The sequence below is a fragment of the Vicugna pacos genome, chromosome 13 (genome assembly GCF_048564905.1).
Source record: "Vicugna pacos chromosome 13, VicPac4, whole genome shotgun sequence".
Taxonomy (NCBI): domain Eukaryota; kingdom Metazoa; phylum Chordata; class Mammalia; order Artiodactyla; family Camelidae; genus Vicugna; species Vicugna pacos.
This window is the reverse complement of record NC_132999.1, coordinates 26,153,036-26,176,723: the sequence shown is the minus strand read 5'-3', so window position 1 is coordinate 26,176,723 and position 23,688 is coordinate 26,153,036. Positions and strand designations below refer to the sequence as shown.

General features: G+C 37.4%; 2 protein-coding genes across 8 annotated transcripts in view; one reads left to right on the top strand and one right to left on the bottom strand.

Annotated features, from left to right (window-relative positions):
* PRKAA2 (protein kinase AMP-activated catalytic subunit alpha 2) overlaps positions 1-21,378 on the top strand; it is a 65,646-nt gene extending 44,268 nt beyond the window's left edge. The window contains exons 7-14 of one of the 4 annotated variants that reach the window (XM_072974369.1): positions 2,864-3,368; positions 4,948-5,074; positions 6,327-15,358; positions 16,438-16,587; positions 17,376-17,467; positions 18,848-18,962; positions 20,652-20,789; positions 21,039-21,378. In XM_072974369.1, the coding sequence (XP_072830470.1) occupies positions 2,864-3,368; positions 4,948-5,074; positions 6,327-6,565 (871 nt within the window). In that variant the 3' untranslated portion in view covers positions 6,566-15,358; positions 16,438-16,587; positions 17,376-17,467; ... (1 more) ...; positions 20,652-20,789; positions 21,039-21,378. Of the gene's footprint in view, positions 1-2,863; positions 3,369-4,947; positions 5,075-6,326; positions 15,359-16,437; positions 16,588-17,375; positions 17,468-18,847; positions 18,963-20,651; positions 20,790-21,038 lie in introns of those variants that run through there. The other 3 variants (XM_072974367.1, XM_072974368.1, XM_072974370.1) reach the window with 3 other exon arrangements.
* FYB2 (FYN binding protein 2) overlaps positions 17,333-23,688 on the bottom strand; it is a 99,396-nt gene continuing 93,040 nt past the window's right edge. For 3 of the 4 annotated variants that reach the window (XM_072974365.1, XM_072974364.1, XM_072974366.1), the window contains 4 exons: positions 21,856-21,943; positions 19,363-19,519; positions 19,229-19,262; positions 17,333-18,979 (listed from right to left, as the gene is read on the bottom strand). In XM_072974365.1, the coding sequence (XP_072830466.1) occupies positions 18,958-18,979; positions 19,229-19,262; positions 19,363-19,519; positions 21,856-21,943 (301 nt within the window). In that variant the 3' untranslated portion in view covers positions 17,333-18,957. Of the gene's footprint in view, positions 18,980-19,228; positions 19,263-19,362; positions 19,520-21,855; positions 21,944-23,688 lie in introns of those variants that run through there. The other variant, XR_012079077.1, reaches the window with a different exon arrangement.

The window sequence follows — 23,688 nt, the reverse complement described above, 5'->3', positions numbered from 1 at the left end:
AGTTTCTTGTTTGCTCCAACTCTTATTGCTGCCTTAGGCAGCTGGGATGTTAGAGAGTTTCCATTGATTGCTTTTGACAATGCTGAGTGAAAGGCTGTTTGCAGTGAGGCAGCTTTGAGTCAGGTCAGATGAAGGCACCGCTTGAGAGTAGAGGTTTCCAGAGAGCTACCAGCTATGTCAAATAATGACAGTTCTGTGGGATAGGGCTTTTGGAGAACTCTGAACCTGCTCTGCTCCCCGTTCCCCACCCCCCAGTGGTTGCTAGGTGCTGGTTTTCTGAACTTCCATGATTGTGAGGCTGTTGGTCTTCAAAGTTACTGTAAAAATGTGGAAAGGGAGATGGATATAAGGTAACGTAAAATCTTGCTGTTCTTACTGAGATTCAGCCATTATTTTTAAACAAACACTTCTCAGATTGTTACAAGCCTTTGGTTAATTTCCAGAGTTCTGAAAAAGTTGATTTTTGACAGTTTTTGCCAGTAAGTTTTGCTAATAGCAAAACAATTTTTGCTTTTATGAAGAGTGAATTTTTGGAGTTCATTCAAAAGTGCTCATCTTCCCTGTTTGTCATTGATATTTCAAAATGTTAGATATGTATTTATTTTATTTATTATTTATTTATTTTCTTTCTCTATTTTCTTCTATTATTTCTTTTGAAAAAATTAATATTTATGAGTCATTTTTATTGCTAAAGATTTATTTAGGCACTTATTATTATGATATAGCAGTTAAACAAATTAATGAATTAATTTTTGACTTCACTGGCTATTCATCATTTATTCTGCATTTATTGAGCATTTACTCTGTACTGAGTACTGGAATGCAGCTGAATAAGGCATGGTCCCTTATTGTTTTCAAAGAGCTCCCAGTTTAGTGGGGAAGATTAAGAAAAATATCTGTAACAACCCTAAGAAAGTATGAATGTTATAGTAGAATCATCTACTAGGAGCCATAGAAGTTTCATCTCTATATGTATCCTCGAGGACTGGCACACCGTTTCTTGCTTGGACTCTTGAGCTAGCATCATCATCATCTTTATTATTTTTATCTTTTTGATTCAGTTTCTTTATCCCAAGCAAAATATTTACAGAACGCAAATTAGATCATGTCACCTGTCTCTTTAAAACCTTTCAGTTATTTTCATCACTCACAGATTCAAATTCCCAACCTGTTTTTTTTTTAACAGCCTACAACTCAGAAATATCTGATATCATTTGCCACTCTAACTCATAATTCAGTATACTTTCATGATTGTGGCCTCAGTTCAGTTTTCTTGAACACAGCAAAACTTTTTCTTGTCTCAAAGTCTTTACATATATTATTTCTTTTGCTGGGATTACCTGTTTCCCAACTCTGCTTAGCTGACTTCTAAGCATTCAGGTATCTGCTTAAATATTACTGAGAGTGTTTTTCCTAATCACCTTCCTCCTATTCTGAATTATATACTTTTATTTTACCCTGTGTTTTTCACTCATAGCCTTTATCACAGAATTTTTATATTTGTATATTTGTAACTATATATTTATTTTTGAGAGTATTTGTTTAATTTGTGTTCAGCTAGAATATAGTCTCTGTGAGGAGAGTGTGCCTTTTTGCCATTGTTTGTCCTTAGTAAATATTTATGATGAATTAATCAGTCAATAGTAGGCGTTCAGGTAGAATGTATACTGATCTGAGTTTAGCTTAGGAGTGCCCAGTTTACCATGTGGCAATGCTTAACACAGTCTTGAAGGAATAGTACATGTTAGTTAAATGAAAGGGGATGGAATATTCTAGGGTGGCAATAGTAACATCATGTGCAAAGGCCCAGAAGTGTGAGAAAATAGAATTTAGGGGACCTGGTTCTCAAACATTTTGGTTTGAGTACCCCTTTACAGTCTTAAAATTCCTCAATTCCAAAGAGGTGTGTGTGTGTGTGTTAATGGAGGTTATATTTCTCAATATTTAATTCACTTAATAGCAGACCTACTACACGTTAACTGAATAATATAGTCTCTTATGAAAAATAACTTTATTTTCCAAAACAAGAAAGTATAGTGACAAGAGTGCCATTATTTTACATTTTTCAATGTAAGTGTTTGCCTTAATCAAAGACAACTGCTAGGTTCTCATCTCTACTTCATTTATCTATTCCATTATGTTGTATTAGTTGAAATGTAGGAAGAATATCTGATCTCAGATGAGTGGTTGGAAATGGGAAGAACATTTTCATAGCCTTTCAGATGGTGGCAGATGTTATTCTTTGATGTTAAACCAGAGCTTAAATGTTAGTTGCAGTTTCAAATCAGAACACTTATCAATGAACTTTTGTACTTTATTACATTAAAATTCACTGGTCTGTTTTGCATTTTGGGTGAATCTTTTATTCATGTGTGATTCTAGTAACATCATGCATTGGTTATTTGGAAAATACTGGGTTATTGAGGTAGACTGATTTTTCAAATGGTGACATATTTCATTACATAATATCAAATAATATTCGTTATCATCTTCACTATAAAGTTAGAAGAGTTTTCTAAGTAGTGGGGAGCTGTCGAACTCATGGAGACAAATTATACAGAATTCTAACATTTTGCTTGAACGCTTGAATTTTATCATTGACAATAAATACTGCCAGTTGTTTTCTTTGAAATGACAGGCTCATTTTGTTTATTTTTGAGAAAATGTCAGCCAAATACCCAAGTCTAAATAACCATAGTTATGCAAGAGCAGGGGCTAACTAACTTACCCAGGGTCACATAGCTAGTAAGTGGCTGGAGACGAGGTCTTTCTGATTCTGTTATATTGTGTTAGCCCGTGTCTGAATTATTTGGGACTTGCCAAAGCATGTTCTTACAATAGTGTATTGTGGTATTTTTCCTAGAGAGCATGAATGGTTTAAACAAGATTTGCCCAATTACTTATTTCCTGAAGACCCCTCCTATGATGCTAACGTCATTGATGATGAGGCTGTGAAAGAAGTGTGTGAAAAATTTGAGTGTACAGAATCAGAAGTAATGAACAGTTTATATAGTGGTGACCCTCAAGACCAGCTTGCAGTGGCCTATCATCTTATCATTGACAATCGGAGAATAATGAACCAAGCCAGTGAGTTCTACCTCGCCTCTAGTCCCCCAACTGGTTCTTTTATGGATGATAGTGCCATGCATATTCCCCCAGGCCTGAAACCTCATCCAGAAAGGATGCCACCTCTTATAGCAGACAGCCCTAAAGCAAGATGCCCACTGGATGCGCTGAATACAACTAAGCCCAAACCATTAGCTGTGAAGAAAGCCAAGTGGCATCTGGGAATCCGAAGTCAAAGCAAACCATATGACATTATGGCTGAAGTTTATCGAGCTATGAAGCAGCTGGATTTTGAATGGAAGGTAGGAAATTGTAGTATATGAAGATCGTTTGTAAAAGCCAATTTTTTGTGTTTTTGATTTTTTTTTGGTGGAGGGGAGGCCATCAGGTAGGTTTGTTTGCTTCTTTGTTTAATGGAGGGACTGGGGATTGAACCCAGGACCTTGTGCGTGCTAAGCATGTGCTCTGCCACTGAGCTATACCCTCCCCCTTGTAGAAGCCTGTTTTGAATAGTAGGCTGTTCTGTGCTGCTGAGTTGAGTACTAAGGTCAATTTAAAAAGTTGTTTTAGATTTAGATATGAATTTAATGGTGTCGATGCTTCTGGCTGATAAACCTCATTCTTTCCAAATACCATGTGCATTCAAAACAAAATAAACAAATTTCTGTAAGGATGAAGAACTGTTGATGTTTGGGACTTCGTATTTTTGAATTACAGAATAGCATTCTTGGCCAGGAAACAAGGTTTGAATCAAGTTGAAATCACTTGAGAATATACTCTAACTGTTTCAGCATATATCATAACAGTAAAAAGTCATGTGTCTTCAAACATAGTATGTTTTTACTTTTCTCACTCTCTCTTTTTAAGAGAGATTTCTTTTTTTTTCCTTTTTGCCAGTAGCTGTAGCAGCAAGGGGTTAATACAAATTAGACCGTCAGGACATATTTATTCAGTCAACAAATACTTTTCTGTAAGTTGAGAAAATCTCTTATTTGGCTAGTGTTTTTGGTCCTAAGTAACGCTATATTCTTCTACTCTCAGCCCACATTTTACTTTTTTTTTTTATTAGTGGTCAGCTTCATTTCAGTTCTATTTGGGTATATAGTGGGGGAAAAAGCAGTTTTTCATTTTCAGGTATCTTTTACTCTTGTTCCTTTCTTGAGGACTACATATGTGTTTTTAAAGGAAGAAGGAAACTTTGAAACGTGCCATGTAAATATTCATTTGACATGTTTTCGTTTCATTATTTGTACATGGAATGAATAAACAAAATAATATTTCCTTAAAACCATTTAAAAAATAGATCTCCCTTTTCTGAAGCAGTTTTATTTAGTTAGTTAAAAAAGAAGTTAATAAATTCAATACTGAAAAATTTTTGGAACTAATTTAATAAGATATTTTGAAAACACAGAATCTTCTTTATCTGAGTTGCAGTTTTATTATCTTCCAAAGGGAAAAAAAATATTCCTCACAAGATTATTATGATACCTGTTACAGTGCCTGATGCAAACCGTTAACATGTTTGTTCTCCTTTATTCCCTCCACTTTTTATTTACAGGTAAAGGTATTCAAGTTGAGACTGGACAACCAAAATTATTATTGATAGTTTAGAGTTGAGGCTTATCTAAGATGAAGGCTAGACTCTATATAATCTCTGAATTCTCTTTAAATTTTAATTGTTGTACATAGTAGTGTTAGTAGGATTTGAATAAATACTAACCTACTATGTAATGTAAAAAAAAAAGATCATTCAGGAATTCCTTCTCTACCCCACCTCCGTCAGTTATTTGTTTGATATTATTCTTTACAATAAGAACAAGGGAGATATTTTATAATTTATCATTTTTAATATTTTTCCTTAAAGAAGGTTTTTCATTTTAGGTAGTAAATGCATACCATCTACGTGTAAGAAGAAGAAATCCAGTGACTGGCAATTATGTGAAAATGAGCTTACAGCTGTACCTGGTGGACAACAGAAGCTATCTTTTGGACTTTAAAAGCATTGATGGTAAGGAGACCACTCAGGCATGAGCTCTGAGAGGATAGAACTTGGCACTAGTTGACAAGATGTTGAAACCATCTCAGAGACATGGTGGGTAGGTCTTCTGTACTGGTTTTTAAGTAATCTAGGTTTAACTAAAAATGTAAGTGAAACAAAAAGGATTGAAGACATGTGGAAAATCTCTAATCCAGTACTTCTCTGAGAGAAGTGCTTCCTTGGTATAAAAAAGTAATTTGAAGTGTTGTCTGTGAAGCAAATTAAGGAACAACAGGAAAGCAGTTTTTACCTAAAATTAGCTGTGTTGTTAGATTCTTTGTCACATTTCTCCATTCATATTTTATCTGTAAGCGTTGTAATATCCATCTTCCCTGTTCATCAGCTTCTTTCATCTTGGGTGGCCATGGTGATCAGATTGACTTCTCCTGGGACTTGGGTTGGATTCCAGTGCCCATGGCCATCCAGGAGGCAAAGGAGTCAGGGGAGGTGGTCGTGTCCAAAGACTTAGCGTGTGCCAAGAGTCAAACCTGGCTGAGCAAATGTGCTTATTCCATTCAGAGGCCCAAGTGAGATACAAGCAGAATAAACCACTGCTAGATGGAACCAGAGAAAAACTGAGTTCAGAGTTAGGGAAGTTGTTTTAAACAGCATTTAAACTTTATTCTTGAACTGCCATCAGCAATAGCTGTGTTTATGTGGTCCCCAGACCATCTTCATCAAAATTACCCAGTTTTATTAAGATTTATAAGTCTCCCAGACCTAGCAAATTAGAATCTCTGGAGATGGGTCCTGGGAAACTGGGAATGTGCGTTTTAACAGGATTTCCCTTGGCCCCTTCCCCTAGGCAATTGCAGTGTTCAGTGAAGGATCAGAACTACTGTGCAATGGTATCTTATTTTTATCTTAATGAATTTTTGTTCATCTGCCGCAAGAAAATAACCCTCCGAAGATGTGTTTTCTTCAGATGTAAGGGGTATTAGTTGGGTTTCAAGGTTACTGTTGACTACCACGTTGAGACAGATTTAGGGGTCACGTTTTGATCGTATGGAAGTGCTGTGATCGCTTAGTGATTAGTGTTCTGATTGGGGGAGGGAAGGGGCTACTGCCACCCCTGCTCCTGAAGCACTGAAACCTGACGTTTGTTGTCAAGTTGTCCTTGCTCAGGTGTTTACCACTTAATATTCTGAATATAATATCTTCATAGGAAGGGTTCAAGCAAATACACCTTTCGTATAAATTGCTCTTCTTTGGTCCCTTTCAGATGAGGTGGTGGAACAGAGGTCTGGTTCCTCAACACCTCAGCGGTCCTGCTCTGCAGCTGGCTTACACAGACCGAGGTCAAGTTTGGATTCTGTAACCGCAGAGAGCCATTCCCTCTCTGGCTCTCTCACGGGCTCCTTGACGGCAAGCACACTGTCTTCAGTTCCACCCCGCCTGGGCAGTCACACCATGGATTTTTTTGAAATGTGTGCCAGTCTGATCACTACTTTAGCCCGCTGACGACGTTTTCCTAGTTTCTGTCTTTCTGTTACTGCACTGTGAAAATCACATGTATTCTTTAAATTATTGTTTTACTTACGGATATCACATACCCTGCAGTACTGGTTCAGAGACGTGACTATCTCCAGGGGACATTCAGTTGAAACTACTGAAAACAAAAAAGTGTGACATTTTATTTACTGTAGACCTGTAATTCTATTTTGCCTATGATAAATTCACACAGGCAGTCTCTTTAATAGGTGAATATCAATGAAAATTATTGTTAATCTAAAATTGTGGATTTGCTACAGATGATTAATGCACCATCTCATTCAGAGGGCGGTTTGGCAACACCTTCTTGCTTTCCTGTTTCATGTAGGTAAATCCAGTTTGCTTCCTAAATTTCAGCAGGCTTTAGGCCGTGTTTATGCATAAGATTAAAAAATAACACAGCCATTAGTAAGGTAGTATTTAAATGTTGAAAGCTTAAGAGCCAGCCCCCTAAATTTCAGAAACCCAAGTTCTTCTAGCAGTTTTTGCAAAGATTGCCCCATGTTCAGCAGAAGGGCTGTGGTCTTGAAACAGGTAACCATGATTTCCAGGTTCCTTAAAAACAGCTGTGGCCAACTAGAGATTTTTATTTTGAGATTTCCCTGAATAACATATTTAAGAGCCTTCAAGGTTTTACTCAGTGCTGGAACATCTGACATTGCAGCAACGTTTGTCTTTTTCATAAACTTAAATCATTTTACAGCTACCTTCAGAATCTACCTTTTTCAAATTCTTTTTAGCTCTATTTATTTTTGTACTTCATCAAGCATGATAAAATAGACAGTTAAATGAAACAAAGCAAAATGTCGACAGTCCCTTAAAAGAAACTCTTTATCTTTGATCTCTTATTGTGTGTTGTGGTGAGGGGCAGGGGGAGTGTGTGTGTGTGTGTGTGTGTCCTCTGTCTGTCTGTCTGTCTGTCTGTGTGTCCCAATCTGTCCGGTTGTATCCCACAATGCTAATTTTTCATCCAGAGTTTGTTTTTGCTGTCACACCCCTCCCTCACCTTCCCTAGTCACCTTTGTCTTTGTTTATTGTTTGATCCTTAGTGACTAATTGACTTAGCTTTGAAATCTTTTCTGGTTCTCTTTCTTTGCTCTATATCTTGGTTGTTAGCCATCCAATTTGAAAACATTATTCTGGCCCTAAGGGCTTTTGTGTACTTCCAAAGCTTGGTAGGCTGTGACCTTCACTGTTGAACCTGTTAAGGCAAGAAAGCCTTAAACATAAAAAAAAAAATTCTGTCTTGAATATATGTGTTGTTTACATATATGCATATATGTATTCACACACCAGTGCTTTTAAAGGAAAACCAAACTTTTTTGTTTGTTTTGCTTTATGCAGGTTTTTTTAAAAAAGGCTTTAAAGCCCTGTATACAGCAGGGTAGATATAGCCCATTGATTGTATTTTGTTTTAGTAAAAATATTTAATTTTTAAATTATCTAATTTATCTAATTTGTATTTATTTGTTTTGTTTAATATGTTGTAATTAACAATGTAGTTCACGGACTTACCCTAGAAAAGGTTAAGCTCTTGAAAACAAAAGTGACATTGCCTTGACAGGTTTCTCTTTGCCAAAAATAATGTGTTTTCTACCAAGAAGCAAATGAGAATGTTAAACCAAGTTTCTCCTAGGTTTATGGAAGACAAGTATGTCTGTCTTTATTTAAAGAATTTTGAGTCAGGAGTTTGCAGTGTATCACATCATATTGTTTTGTAGAACTTTTAAAAAATGATGTTACATGACTTTTAAGTCTGACTTCTTAATATCAAAATACAGGGAGTCCTCGTTTGCCAATTTGGGAAGGAAGGTGGGGTTGCTGTTGAAATGTTCCAAGTTTAACCTTTTGAAAGATTGCCATCTAGTGGCCGCATAGGGTACTTGTGTGATTATTTTTATAGAGATAGGCAGTCCTGCTGCGTTAGTCTCATGTATGTGCAAGATAGATATGGCACAATGTTGGCCTCAACAAACGTCGGAATACCTCTTTTGGGAAAAACAGGGCCACCTTATAATATTTTCCTAGGAATGGGGTAACCTTCAAAATGAGGAATTAATCTGAATCTTTATTACCAGTGACAAAACTCCTAACAGCTCTGAAGTCAGAGAAACAGCAGGAAGGAATCTGGTGGCATTTTAGCTTCTGTAGCCTAGTGAATCAGATACTAGAAACTTATTCAACCAAAATTGCTTTATGTGGATGATTATCATGTTTTTTAAGAGTTAAAAAAATTATTTGCTATTTTCTCACTCTTGCCAGCATTTATAAATATCTACATTTTGATAGTTACCTACTGAATTGACGGAGAACTAAGGGTCACAGTTTTGGCTCCTGTATGCTTAAGTTTGTAAAGCACAGCTATTCACTGAATGTAGATGGTGTGGCACATTGGTTTGTAGAGAGAAGATTACAGGAGGCTCAGTCCAGCATAATGGGGGCTAGGACATTTTCACAGGAGGCTCTTGGTTGCTAATAGGCAGGGAGAGGGAAAGAGTCAGTTGCTGAAGTCCCACGTTTCAGTCTTGAAACTGATCAGTTGTGGTTGTGGTATGTGGTGGACAGACCTGGGGCAGGAACAGTTTCTTCCTGTTAAGTTTCTGGAGGAGAGCTTCTATTCTTAGGCTGTAGGTAAGTCTTAGCTATATCATGGAAATGGATTCCATAATGGTTCTGGAATTGCATTTCCCAAACTGTATTCTGTGAGATGCTTTGCAGAAAAGGGATTTCAGTGAGCAGGCTTGGAAAATGATACATGTGAACTCCTGCTTGAGGACAACAAAGGATTTGAGTGGTAGAGACTTTGACCAGTCCTTCTGTGAAAAAAAGAAAGTCATCTGACTTTGTTTAATCCTGCTTTGTCCAGATTAATTTAACTATGGTTTTAAACTCACTATCCTCTGGGACAAAGCACATTTGGCTAATACTATTTTAAGAAAATTATTGTACCAGGTTGCCAAAGTTATAGAGTAGTTAAGAATAAAATTAAGATTTCCTTTTCTATTATCAGTTGTTAGAATCTGGTTCAAAATCAGAATAATTTCATTTTAACTTGTAGACAGTCATCTTGAGCGGATGCTGGACGAGTGGAATTTGTATGTCTGCAGTTTGTTTCTTGGCACCTTGATTTTCTTAACCAGGTTATAGTATTTTGGGGGAGCAAAATTTATTCCTTTTTGTGTTGGATGGATAACTGAAAACCTTTAAACAAGATTACTTGTAAAATGGCCTAAGAGACTAGTGATTAATGCTTCCGGTTCTATGGGTAATGAGTCAATGTCATTGATTCTTTAAAAAGTGTAGTCAGTGAACAGTTTCTAAAAACTTTTATATAGGACACCATATTTAGATCTAATTCTTATTATTCTTTAATGTAGGAACAAACAACATCCCAGATTAACTATATTAGGAGGGAGGGAGGCAGACTATTACAAATCTGGGTTTTTGTTTTGGTCAACAAACTTTTGAGACACTTTTGTAACCTCTAGAGTTTGCATTCCTCGATACTAGCCAACTCTGAAGAGAATGCAGGGGCCTAAGTTGTTCAGAAGTAACAGTATTCTGCTAGGGAATTGGGTATATGTAGTACAGGCAGTTCTCCTCTCGGCAAGTAGGCGTCCCTTGACAGTCACGTGCTCCTGGGCTCGCTTTCTCTTATTCCCTAGCCAGTTTGTACTCAGGGAATACAGATTGACTTTTATATTAGGTGAGGCATAACTGAGAAAATAATCACAGACAGCTGTAACAGGTTTTTTGACTATTTGCATTTTTTGTAAATATACAGTATACTGAGTTAATATAAGCAATGTACCTTTCATTTATAAAATATAAGATCTTGAAATATGCCTACCATAGACACTGCATCTTTGTCTGTTCACTGGTTAATAATTTAAATCCTGTTAATGACTGTGAAATCTTAGTATCTAAATGCTAGACATGTTCACAGTTTTATGTGTTTTTATTTATTTTTAAAGACCTCCACCTTTTCTTTCTGGCATTTCTTTACCTGGTCATTCTGTCACTCTGTGACTTTTTAAATAGGGAGTGCAATTTATTTTAATAATAGTTCTCAGAGACTCGATAATATTCTGGATGAGGGATATGTGCAATCTGTTAATCACATCCTGTGTTGGGCCTCGTTTTTGTAACCTCTAAAGTGGGAGGGGTAGATTAAAAGACCTCTGAGTTACCTTTGAGCTTTAAAGTCTGTCTTCTGCCTTTTCATATGATTTGTGTTAGTGTTCACTTTTTATACTAGTGTGAGTGGTCTGTGTTTGGTGAGCCATTTTGAAGGTATATACTTGAATATTTTTCTAAATACAGCTGCCCCCTGGAATACAAATGGCAAAAATCTTCCAGAAACCAAACATGTTAAGACATCACGTGTACTTGCCGCAAAGCAAAAGAGACTCATTTGGAGTGATGGAAGTGTTCCATACATTTTAATAGTGATTTTTAGATCCAGAGACCCTCCATACCCATTAGCCTATTTAACACGTTACAGTAACCTTGTGAGTCACCATTTTCCAGACGAGAAAGCAGGACCAGAAAGCTCTCCACAAAGCTTTCATGCTGCTCAGGTGTTCAGTGATGACCACTGCGCTTTGTGCGCTCCCTTCCTCTGGGGGGGACAGTTTGAGTCACTGAAATCGCTGAGCAGTTGAGTACTAAAAACAAACAGATGTATCGCTTTCAGGTCTCAGAGTGACGTAAAGTAGTCTTAACTGATTATATTTTAGTTTCAATTATTTGAACCAGTTGATTGTACTAAGTAGATGTAATTATCACTAAGTATTTATGAGTAGCATATTGATTCATGTGAAGAACTTCTAAGTTACTGAGGGTGCTTAAAAAATACTGAAGAAACTTCTTAGGACACGATTCTTCCCTTAATTTTATTTACACAACTCTTAGAGCACAGTAGTTTTTAGCACTAGCCCCAAACCCTATCTCATCATAGTTTTTGACTGTTAATCTGAATTAGGCTTATCTAAATTTAATATACAGATTGATAATTTTTCACTTTATATGCATATATTAGGTAAGACACTATTTTCACAGAGTATATTTCTATTTGCAGACTACCTAATTATTATTGGCTTGACATGGATTCTTCCAGATCTTAAAAATATTGGAAATGTAATTTATGTTTGAGCTTTAAAAATTATATATTATTTCAACAGGTTGCTGGCATCCTGACTAGCCTTTCCTGTGTATAATTATGATGCATTTGATGCCGCTGAACGGTAATAACATTAAAGAACAGGACCCACAGTCTAGACTACATTGAGTTTTAATTAAACTTTTCCAGCCATCACCTGATAAGGATCAGGCTGAGTCCAGAAGTCACCAGACTGTGGGCCTGTATTAATCTAGTGAACAAATGTTAATGTTTACTGCCAGCCTTGCACAGCAGTGCCCGTTTGCGGCCATGACGGTGTGTGTGACTTCTGGTAACTGCTGTTTCCATCGAAAGCAGTTCAGATGCTATGGAAGTAGCTCATGATTATTTGGACAAGCAGGGTAGGTAGATTTAAGTCACATTTTAAAAAGTGCAATTAAGGAAATCCCAGAGTAGAGTGCACTTTCCAGGAAAAAAGTTAAGTATTTGCAGAATGTCCTAGCATGACAACCTTTTTGAACATACATAGGATTTTGACAGGGTTCATACAGTGTGGTTTGTTTTTTTTTAATTTGAGGTTTGCTGGTTTGTGTTGATTTAAAATTTCAGGGAAGGAATAGGAAAATTCTGGCCAAGGAGAATTGCATGGTTAATTTTTTGCTGCTAATTTAGGCATGTATTTTTCACAGTTAAAAGTCCTTTTTAAGTTTTGTTACAAAGAAAGGCCATTTTCTAGGCATAATGTTTTCCTGAAGTGGAAAAGAGAAACTCATTCACTAAAAAAAACAAAAACAGCTTAATTAATTGTGACTTCTCAAATTATAGGAATAATAATTAGTCAAAAACTTGTTTGAACTGTATTTTTTTCCTAATTCCTCTCATTTTCCCTTAAATCTGTGCGCCACATTGTTTGCTTTTGCCTCTTTGTCTTCGGGTTCCTTTGGCCAGACCTCCCCATCATTGTCAGAAGTTGTTCACCAGATGTGTTTTTTATTTCTTTTATGTTGCTTTACTTTTTGAGTAAGTCACCTTGGTGAAAGTTTGGCTGCCTGTTTTTAAAATGAATGCAGTGAATAGCAGTCTTTTTATTTCAACCCTTTAAAAAGTTTGTAAAGAAAATAAATAATGGAGAGCAAAGAACAAAATCTGATTTGGAATCTGATTCTCAGTTTGGCTGCTGTGGTAGCAGCAAGTCATATTAACCTCATTTAGTTTTTTAAGCTACAAAATGTGGATAATAACCTACCTCACAGTTGTGTGTGAGAAACTGTTCGAAGGCCCTTGTTTAAATATAGGATTTCTCATCATATTTAATGTAAATCCCTTCCTTTTTTTTTTTTATAGATATCTTTGATACTGATAGGATGAGTATCTTGATTTTAGGTAAGTCTTACGTGGTAAGAATGTAGTGGTAAAAATGTTTAAGACCACAGTTTCACAAATTATGGTATTATTCTAAGTGACTTTTAAAATTTCTTGAAAATATCTAATATTCAAATATCAAATTTGTCTTTTGTTGCAACAAATACTCAGAAATTTTAAGATGTTGGTTGAAGCTGCCTTAATGTACCAAAATACATCTTTCTCTTAAGACTGTTCACAGAAATCTATTGGTTGTACAGTGTTTTGAGCGTCTGATGTAAAATTGTCCTAGAACTGTGAGCTCTGAGCACAGTAGTATTTTAGCAAGGATGCTTGTGTTCTGTATCATGTGTGCTTAAATATACAGTGACTTTTGATTGCAACAAACAAAACTGAAAGTTGATAGCCATTAGGTTATGTCCATGACACTCAAGAAAATGTAAGATCGGGTATTAATTGTTCAAGAATTTTCAAGAACATTTTGCATTCATTCTTTCCTAGCCCATCTTTGAAAAAAGAATTCCATAGGCTGATATATTTACCTACTGAAGCATTTGGTGACAGCTATTAAAATAATTTAACTGTTGAAATTGGAATCATTTTTATAACTTGTTTCAGGAAGTTAAAAAAAAAAGAGCAGACTCCTAGTGCTTTTGTGTTTTAATAACCACAGATTCAAATTTCAGTTTTGTTTGTTACATATTTTCTGTGAGTGTTAAATGATCAGTGAGAAGGCTTGTCTTCCAGTAACTATGTGGTAAAGATGTCTTCTTGAATTACATAGTGTTTCAGTTGTAGGTTCTCCCTAGTTAATATTTGCACTCTACAAACTCATAGGTAACAAACACAGAAGAGAAAAGCAGCTTGTCCGATTGCTTCTAAGCTTTTTTTTTTTATCACAAAATCAAATTAAAATCTCTGGTTACTTTGAAAGCTGTTTTGTTTCTGTTCAGTCATTAAGCTAATATTCCGCATGTCAGTTAATAGTTTGAGGGAAAGCTGCTGTAGTGAAAGGCTGCCTGTGGTTCCTTGGAGAGGCCACGCCGTCGTGCACTTTTGCCCCCCTTGTTGTACCCTGCAGTTTCAGACTGTAGCTGTTGTATTAGTGTTCTGTTGCTGCCATACAAAGTTATGACAAACCTAGTGACTTAAACAACACAAAAGTCAGCAGTGGGCTTAGCTGGTTTTTCTGCCCTAACTTACACAGGCTGAAAACCAAGGCATTGATAGGGCTGGGCTCTGGGGCAGAATCTGTTTTTGAGGCTCATTCAGGTTGATGGGGAATTTAGTTCTGTGCTGCTGTGGGACTGAGGTCCTGTGTCCTTTCTGGCTCTCGGCTAGGGATCATTTACAGCTTCCAGGGACCACCATCATTCCCTGGCCTTTGAAGCCAGTAAGAGGGGGCTCCCGCTTCACATGTCTCCTGCGTCTTGTTCCCTAGATCTCTCTGGCTGACTGACACTTCTGCCTTCCTCTTCTGATTGTAAGGGCCCATATTTAATAGGGCTCACTTGGATAATCTCCATTTTAAGGTCAGCTGGTTAGCAAACTTAGTTTCTTCTGTAAAGTCCCTTTGGCCAAGTCACATATTTACAGGTATTAAAACTCCAGCATATGAAGATCCTGGAGGCCAAAATTCTGCTTACTGTAGGATAGGAAGGGAAAGGCCTAGTCGACCTCAGGCTTACAACAGCATTTTACATTAAAGGCTGCTGAGAATAGAGAACAAGCAACGTACATGTGATCCTGCGTGCTTCTGGTGGTCACCTCCCATGTTTATCTAGAAGGAGCTTTTTGAAAAATTGTATGCCATCTGTCTTTAAAAACACATCAGGGTCAAGATATGTAAGATTTCAATTAGTTTTATACAAACTTTGAAGAGAACAGACTTGCTTTTATTAGTGAAAATGTTTTTCCTTTATTTCCTAAATTGCATGGGTGAATTGATGCTTATTGTAGGAAATCTGAGAAGTACAGGAAGTTTGAAGAAGCTGAAAAAATCATCCTAACCCTGTTACCGAGAAACAACCACTTCATAGGCATTTGTCATTATATATTGATTTTTTTTCTTTTCCTATTCTTCCCCCTAGAATCTGTTTTAAAAGTTCTGAACATGTGCAGGAGAGGCCCTGGTCAAGAGGATGCTGTGCCGACTTGGAAGACCAAGTGTGTCACAGAGGTACTCAGAAGGAGGAAGGGATGGCTTTGCTGGTGCGTGTTAACAGGTTGCTGGTGGCTGGCTTGAAGGAGGGGTCATTGTCAGCCCCTGTTAGGGCCAGGTACCTTTCTTTGTGTGCTATCTTTCATCTGACAGAATGTTGTCATCTTTACTGGTACTGTTTTATGCAGAGTTAAAAAGTAAAACAGAAACTCAAGTCTTTCTATTGAAACTTTATGCTAGATTAGGGTTTCTAGGAGAGAAATGACATCTGCTTGGGACATCACTGAAATTTTAGTTACAATGTTTACATTAACCTTGCAGATCATTCAAGTGTGTGAAATTTGGTTTCATTGCAATTCAGTGTGATTTAAACAATGGAAGAAATGTGGATGACAGCAAAATAGAAATGACGTTGATTTGGATGGAATAATTTTTCTTAAAAATATATTCCATATTAATGAGTAGTAATTAGGTGCTAGTTTATATTAGACCAAGTGATTTATACTTTAAATATATAGAAAAATGATCAGTTTCAAAAACCTATTAAATATATCTATGTAAAATTGTTACATCCTAGTCATTCTTTCCAGTCTTAAGATTTGAATTTCAAAAACCTATTTTTGTTTTCAACATCTAACTTAAGAAGAAGGTCTGGGAACTAAAGTAACACTTTTTTCCTGTATGTATGTATGTGTGTATATATATTTCTTTTTTAATTGAAGTATAGTCAGTTTACAATGTTGTGTCAATTTCTGGTGTACAGCATAATGCTTCAGTCATATATGAACATACATATATTCACTTCCATATTCTTTTTCACCGTAAGTTACTACAAGATATTGAATATAGTTCCTTGCTCTGCACAGCATGAGCTTGTTGTTTATCTATTCTGTATATATCTATTAGTATCTGCAAATCTCTAACTCCTAGTTTATCCTTTCCCACCTCCTTCCCCTCTGGTAACCATAAGTTGTTTTCTATGTCTTTGAGTCTGTCTGTTTTGTATATAAGTTCATTTGTCTACTTTTTTTTAGATTCCATGTAAGTGTTATCATATGGTATTTTTCTTTCTGGCTTACTTCACTTAGAATGACAGTCTCCAGGTCCATCCATGTTGCTGCAAATGGCATTATTTTATTCTTTTCTATGGCCAAATAGTATTCCATTGTATAAATATACCCCAACTTCTTTATTCAGGCATCATCTGTCGATGGACATTTAGGTTGCTTCCATGTCTTGGCTATTGTAAACAGTGCTACTGCTATGAACATTGGAGTGCATGTATCTTTTTGAACTAAGGTTCCCTCTGGATATATATGCCCAGGAGTGGGAGTGCTGGATCATATGGTAAGTCTGTTTTAGTTTTTTTGAGGAATCTATACTGTATCCCATAGTGGCTGCACCAAACTTCATTCCCACCAGCATTGTAGGAGGGCTCCCTTTCCTCCAGACCCTCTCCAGCATTTATCATTTGTTGACTCTCTAATGACGGCCGTTCTGACTGGTGTGAGGTGATACCTCATCGTAGTTTTGATTCGCCTTTCTGATAATTAGCAATATTGAGCATTTTTCATGTGCCTGTTGGCCATTTGTATGTCTCCACCAGAGAATTGTTTGTTTAGGTCTTCTGCCCAATTTTGGATTGGGCTTTTTTTTTGTTATTAAGTTGTATGAGCTGTTTATATATTCTGGAAATTAAACCCTTGTCAGTCTCATCACTTGCAAATATTTTCTCCCATTTTGTAGGCTTTTTGTTTTGCTTACGGTTTTCTGTGCTGTACAAAAAGCTTATAAGTTTAATTAGGTCCCATTTGTTTATTTTTGCTTTTACTTCTATTGCTGGGTAGACTGCCCTAGGAGAACATGGCTAAGATTTAGGTCAGCTGTTTTGCTTGTGTTTTCTTCTAGGAGATTTAGTGTCTTGTCTTATGTTTAAGTCTTAAAGCCATTTTGAGTTTATTTTTGGGCTCTCTATTCTGGTCCATTGATCCATATGTCTGTTTTTGTACCAGTACCATGCTGTTTTGATTGCTGTAGCTCTGTAATATTGTGTGAAGTCTGGGAGGGTTAAAATAATAACACTTATGCAGTATTTAAGGATTTAGGACATTTTTATTCATATTATTACCTTACAGCCTGACAACAACCCTGACTCCGAGCTGAGTCATGGAATGACGATAAGAGGCCATGTGATGCGATAGATGTGCGTGGGACAGACCTAAGTCAGGTAAAGCTGAGTCCCACTGCACGATTGAAAGTACTTCATGTTTTGGTGAGGTGGCAAGAGTGATACATGGTTTTTGTTTAGGATGACTGCATGAATGTCTCTACTCAACACTGCACTCCCTCACTTACCACCTGCCTATGGGCCCCGCTTGTCCTCATCTTCTACAGTGCCCACTGTGGCAGGTCTTGCCCTGGAGTGTGGGAGAGGGCTCAGGTGCCTGACTATTCTGCCTCTGCCTGAGCAGTACATTTAATTCTGGGAAGTCCCAGCAGAAATGTATTCCCAGTCCTGGGGACCAGCCTTAATCTCATCATCCAGAAGAGAAATTTCTGTTCCTCTCACCTTCCCCTCTAATAGGGCTTCTGTACTGTCTTAAGGTCTAGTGCTCTTTTGCCTAGAATAAGTCTCTTCTCATTTATCAACCATATTGCTGTGATTTTTTTCCCTTTCTCTCTCTAAACATCTGGCATGCTTAAGAATTAGAATGGTTCCTACTCTATTACTCCTTTTACCTTGAATTCTTTCCTAGTCCCCAGGCAGAACGTGGATTTTCCATTTCTGTGTCCTGTCTAGTAAATACACATGTGTTTAAAGACCAAGCTTCAGTGTTACCTTATCAGTTAAACCATTTCATTCATCCGCTGTTTGTCATAATTGTTATTTGTAATAATCTCGTTACCTATTATTCTAACCTCCGTGATGGCCTTTGATCCTTATAGAACAAGCTTGGCCTTTACTGGCAAGTGCCATTTGGAAAAAGAAGATAAAAGAACCTAGAAGCTTAAAAAATAGAGTATTTTTGAAAAATATAGCTCAGCTTGTTTATTTTCCTTTACTTTGATATAAGTAAAACTAAATGAATTTTTTTATTTGACTAGGTGTTTGTAATATCCTGTTGTCTAAAATAAGTTAAATGGTTGTTTTAAGCTGATACAGCATATGCATTATTTACATTTTGTTAAATCTGTTTAGGCACTTAAAATGATGTTGGGTGAACTTGGGAACACTGCTAAAGAAACCAATTTTGAGCACATTTGATTTTACTTTTGTGATAAAAGATGATACCTTAAATTGGAGTATTTAAGACATTGGGTATACTATTTACTTTTCAGAATTAAATTATACCCAATTTAAATGCAAAGCATCTTATAGAAATTATAAACACATGTGTACTAATATTAGAAGCAGTCACCATCTGCACAACTGACTGGGAGCCGTAAGGCGTGATTTCTAACTTTGGCCATGGCTCATTAAACAAGCGCTCCAATGCCAACACAGACGGTTTCACATTCTCTTGAGCCAGCAGTTAGACACTGAAAGATAACCGTGTAGGAGTCAAACCAACACCTGAATGTGGAGGGTTTGTTTTTCTCTTCTAAGGTCCAAAGAAAGTTTCCACGGGTTTCTACCATCTCACATAAACTGATGTGAGGCAGGACTGAGGCGTGTGTTCTCACTCGAGCAGCCTATACCATTCAATCCGGATCTTCCTAAGGTGAGCAGCCTTGATGCCTGAAAAAGAGGCACATTTTGAAACACAGGTCCGTGGAGTAGTGAGTAGGAGATTTTTAGTGTTCTTATGCTCCTTTGAAATGTTTGTAATATGCTCTGTAGAGAAGTCTGTTTCAAGTAATCCTCACAGAGGAGGGCACTGGCTAGTTAAAACTTTTTCCTGAATTTAAATATATCTGAGACTCACAGACACAATAATACATTAAGCATCTAGAATTTATGACTGACATGTAAAATCAAACTACTTACTTGAAATCTAGATGTTCAATTAGCACATACCCATCTGTGGAGACAAAAATTACTGTTACTAAAAGTTATAATGCTTTGTTTTTTTTTTTTAAAACAGTGATTGAAATCTTATAGTTACTAACCCAATAACTTACATTTGCCTTTAGAATTGCGACAAATCACGAGATTTTCTTCCGTGGTGTCAATGACTTCCAGTTCTTCTCCTGGGGTTACTGGCAAGTCGAATATTCCATTTCTTGAATTATTGGAACATGCCACTGCTGTGTTGATGACAGTAATCTCTTTCTCATACTGAAAGGAGAAAATTACTAATCAGAATATTTGTATTCTTTTTCATTATTAATGGAGGGCATAATACTGTAACCTCAAATATTAACATCTAAGGGAACAGAAAATAAGAGCAAGATACTTAGTGAAAGGTAAGTTATTTAAGGAAATAATAGTACATTATTATCACAATCATTTTCAAAGTGTTCTATTATCGAATTGTACTAGAATGAATTCTGGTGGGTGAGAAGGCAGTTACGTTGGTAATAAAGTCACCACCAAACCCAGTGAGGGACAAGTTGAATGAAAAGGACATTGTGTGGTGCTTTAGAGTTTATAATGCTCTTAAACACAGTATTTCTAGACGGCCCTCTTTCCACCCTTCCTCTCTGGTGGGCTCGTCCATTCGTCCCTACATCTAGCCAGAGCACACACTGTACTGGTGGCAAGGCTCACTCTCCTTTTGTGGTTAAGGACAGACATTCATGAAAAAAACCGAGGAATCTTGGGGTTTTTTTTCCCATGTGATTAACAGACCTGTACATCAACAGGTATACCATCTTCTAGTGTACTGCAGTCCAGTGACTGGAAAATGGTAGTTCCAGAATAGGGAGCTTCCATTTATAGGTTCTACTTTGCCAAATCAGGGTGGCCAGATGTCTTCCTCACTTAGGACAGTCTCTATTTATAAATACTTATTATGATTAAGGGTGCCTCTTTCCACTCTCGGAAGTGTGTTGAATTTGGATGATAAATTATAAGGTTACCCCTACACCAAATGGGATCTAATCCACAAGATAAATTTTTCTCTTGCCTAACAAAGTGTTCACTGTGAATACACAGTGGTTTCTTAAAATGCAAATGTGATTTAGGTGGTCACCTCATCCAGGATAAGATCCACATTTCTTAGCTTGACCTTCGAGGTCTTTCTTTTGCATACCATCATTCCCTCATTTCTGTCCCTTTTACTGAAGATAGATAATTCTGAACATGCTACGTACCTTGCACATTTCATGAAGCCTTTCGTAACTGCCATGTATAATTTGCTGTTTTAACTGCAATTCCTATAACAGTTTATACTCAACATGTTGTCTCATAACTCCTTGGACCCTCAATGCCTGGCACAAATGAGGCATCCCAAATTTTGTGATTTCAGCTGAGTGAAATTATTGAACCGATACAGTTTTTCTAATGATATATCGAGGTGATTAGGAAGAATGGCACCACATACATATGAGACTGGGAATTCCTGCCCCACAGAAGACAGTCACACACACAGTGAGGAAGAAAGAAGGTAGGGTCCTCTCAACAAGACTTCAACAAATCAAGTAGCATCACGGTTTGCAGTAAATAATTTCATGTCATAATTTCTAAATATAGTAACTGTAATCAGCTTTGGTCCAAGCAGGACTTTCTAATGATGAGGGATTTGTGTACATTCCTATTTTAGTTCAGTCCAAAGATATTTGTGATGTTATTTGGCTGAAAAACAAGTGTTTTTACAAAGCGTTAGGGACTCTTACTCTGCTCTGTGCACGGACAGGAGCTAGTCAGACGGAGAGCAGCAGCAAGGGGCCACCAGGCAAACGCCCGGAAGCAGCAGGACGAGAAGAGGTGGACAGTCCTTCAAGAAACACAACTATGAACAATTTGTATCACAGCACAGCACAGCACGCAAGGTGAAGAGTGGCAAGAAATACAACTAGGAAGACAAGCAACGGTCGTGACATGAAGAACTTGGTATCTAGTGTTAAGAAGCCTAACCTTTATCCTTTTGAAAGATTTTAGGCAGAGTAATGACATGGACAGATGTGATGAGCACACATTCTCTCAATCCAACGTCTGGTATGTATGCTGCTTAATAAACTCGCACTGTGACAGTATATGAAATCAAACCTTGGAATTAATGACAGAAGTTCAGTCATTCAGTGTGTCCACTGTTATGCTGGGAGCTGGAGGGCAAACTTGAACTAGAGTCTCTTTTGAAGGCGCTTTTTAAATCAAGATTTTAGTTCCAAATACATGCACTCAGATAGACACAGCAACATGACTGCTCAGTGTTATGAGGGATACTGTATACCAGACATATAAAAGGTGCTGAGGGAGTGCCTTTGCCTGGAGGAGTTAGGGAAGAGTGGGTGACGTCTGACTGGAGCCTTAAAGAACAACTTAGCGGTTTTTCCAGGCAGAGGGAATAGCGTGTACAAAGCCATGATAATACAGAAATGTATCAGGGAAAATTAACGTGTCAGCTAGTCAGTCAAAGATCATGTCTGCCCCAGAGAGGCAACACCCTTGGAGAATCTTTAAAACTAGAAATCCTTATTATTATTAATTTTGACCTTCAGAGGAGAACATACCTTAAATCTTTCTCTAAAAAGTTTTTCTTCTCTTTCCAATCTATTCTTTTCGAAGTTTTGCTTGAACTTGAAGAAATTCTTAGATGAGCTGGTAAGAAATAATGCAGGTAGGGTTAAGTGTACTATAATAAAAGTTTAAGCTTCCAAACCTATAAACTCATTCCATTTCAGGTTTAATTTTGTGTGTATCTGTGTACAGTTTTATATACAATCCTATGTATATGTACATACATATGGTACACTAGAGCAGATTGTTAAAGCAACTGAACAGGGTAAGTAATACTGATTGCTTTTCCCTACAATTAAAAAAAAGCTTTTTAAATAACAGGATAAAGTCAAATTGGTTTAACATTGGTGTTTATGTTAAACAAGAAAATTCTCTGACTCAGACTTAGAAGCATAATTAACTTGTCCCAAAAGAAACTTCAAGAAACTTGTAAGTCTTCCCAGTCACCCTCAAAGTGTAAGAGTAAATGGCGTGCATTTTGTGGTTTTCCAAACTTTCAGACCTAATTGGGGACTCAAATCTATGTGCCTCAAAGAGCTGTCCTGTCTGCTGAATGCTTTTAGAGAAGGATAGAACAAAGAAAAGTAAGCAAAATGCCACAAAGTGTGTGTGAAGCTTTCGGCACCTAAAAGTCGATAACCCCACAGCAGAGGCTGATTCGACTCTTCCTTTCTTTTCCTCCGTCCTGCTCTTCACACAGGGGGTGGCTGCTGCTTTTCTGCAGGTTAATATAGTAACAGGAGGAAAAAAGTCACGCAAGTCCTGTCTGTCTGATTCAGAAGAGTCTCCTACGTCTGCTTCCTTCTGCCCTAGGTGGCCACATTTCACTTCTTGCCTGGAATACCTTCTTCCTGGTGCTTCTCCGTCCTCAAGTCCATCTGCATACCTGCCTCCAGAGCCGTCTTTCTATAATTTACCTGATCAGGTCACTGTCTGGCTTAAAACCTTTCAGTCTGTCCTTACTGCCTACAAGAGAAAGTCAAATTCTCCTGCATGGTACACAGGGCAGGTTACAACCTGCCCCCGATTGACCTTTGCAGCTGTCCTTTCACGTGCAGCCGTCTACAAGGAGCATCTCAGCAGGGCAGCTGTCATTTCCGTGCCTTTGTACCTGGGATGCCCTCCCCTGAACACCTACCATCTTGGATTAGTAAAGGAATAATAAAAGAGTTGAACTAATATAGAAAGTTTTTCTTACTTATTGGTAGAATAAGTTATGCTAGAAACCATTTAACAGGGAACACAGAACACACAGAAACTGATACGTCAGACCACGGGAATAATGGTAGACTCGATACTGCATTTTCACACTTACCACGTTTTAAAAGTACTCAGGTGAGTAAATCTTTTGGGGGGCCCCTGTTGGCCTTTTCTAGACAGGCTTCCCAGAGCAGACCGACCATACCGTGTTTCCCGCTCGTGGCTTTTAGACAAGGATTTCCCCCAAGACATTTGTTCAAGTACCTCAGCTCCTGCCCCATGTCCCAGCAGCTGAGGAGAAGACTGGAGCACAGGGCACTAAGTGACCATCAGAGACAGTGAAAAGCACCACCTTCCCCAAAGGCCAACTGGGATTTTGAATCACATGAATAAAGGTTAGATCGTGAGTCCATAAAACATTTTTTTATTTCTAACACTAATGTAGTGATAACCAGAATTAGACTGTATTTTAGGGAAATCAGTCTTACTATCTGATACCTAGTTTCTCTCCTTTAAGTTCTAATTAGTGTACTGTTTAAGTTCTACCTTGGAGGGGAAAAGTTCTTGTAACCTAGAAGAAGACTGGAAATTTTTCATCGTTTGAGAAAGCTGGCTAGAATTTTCTT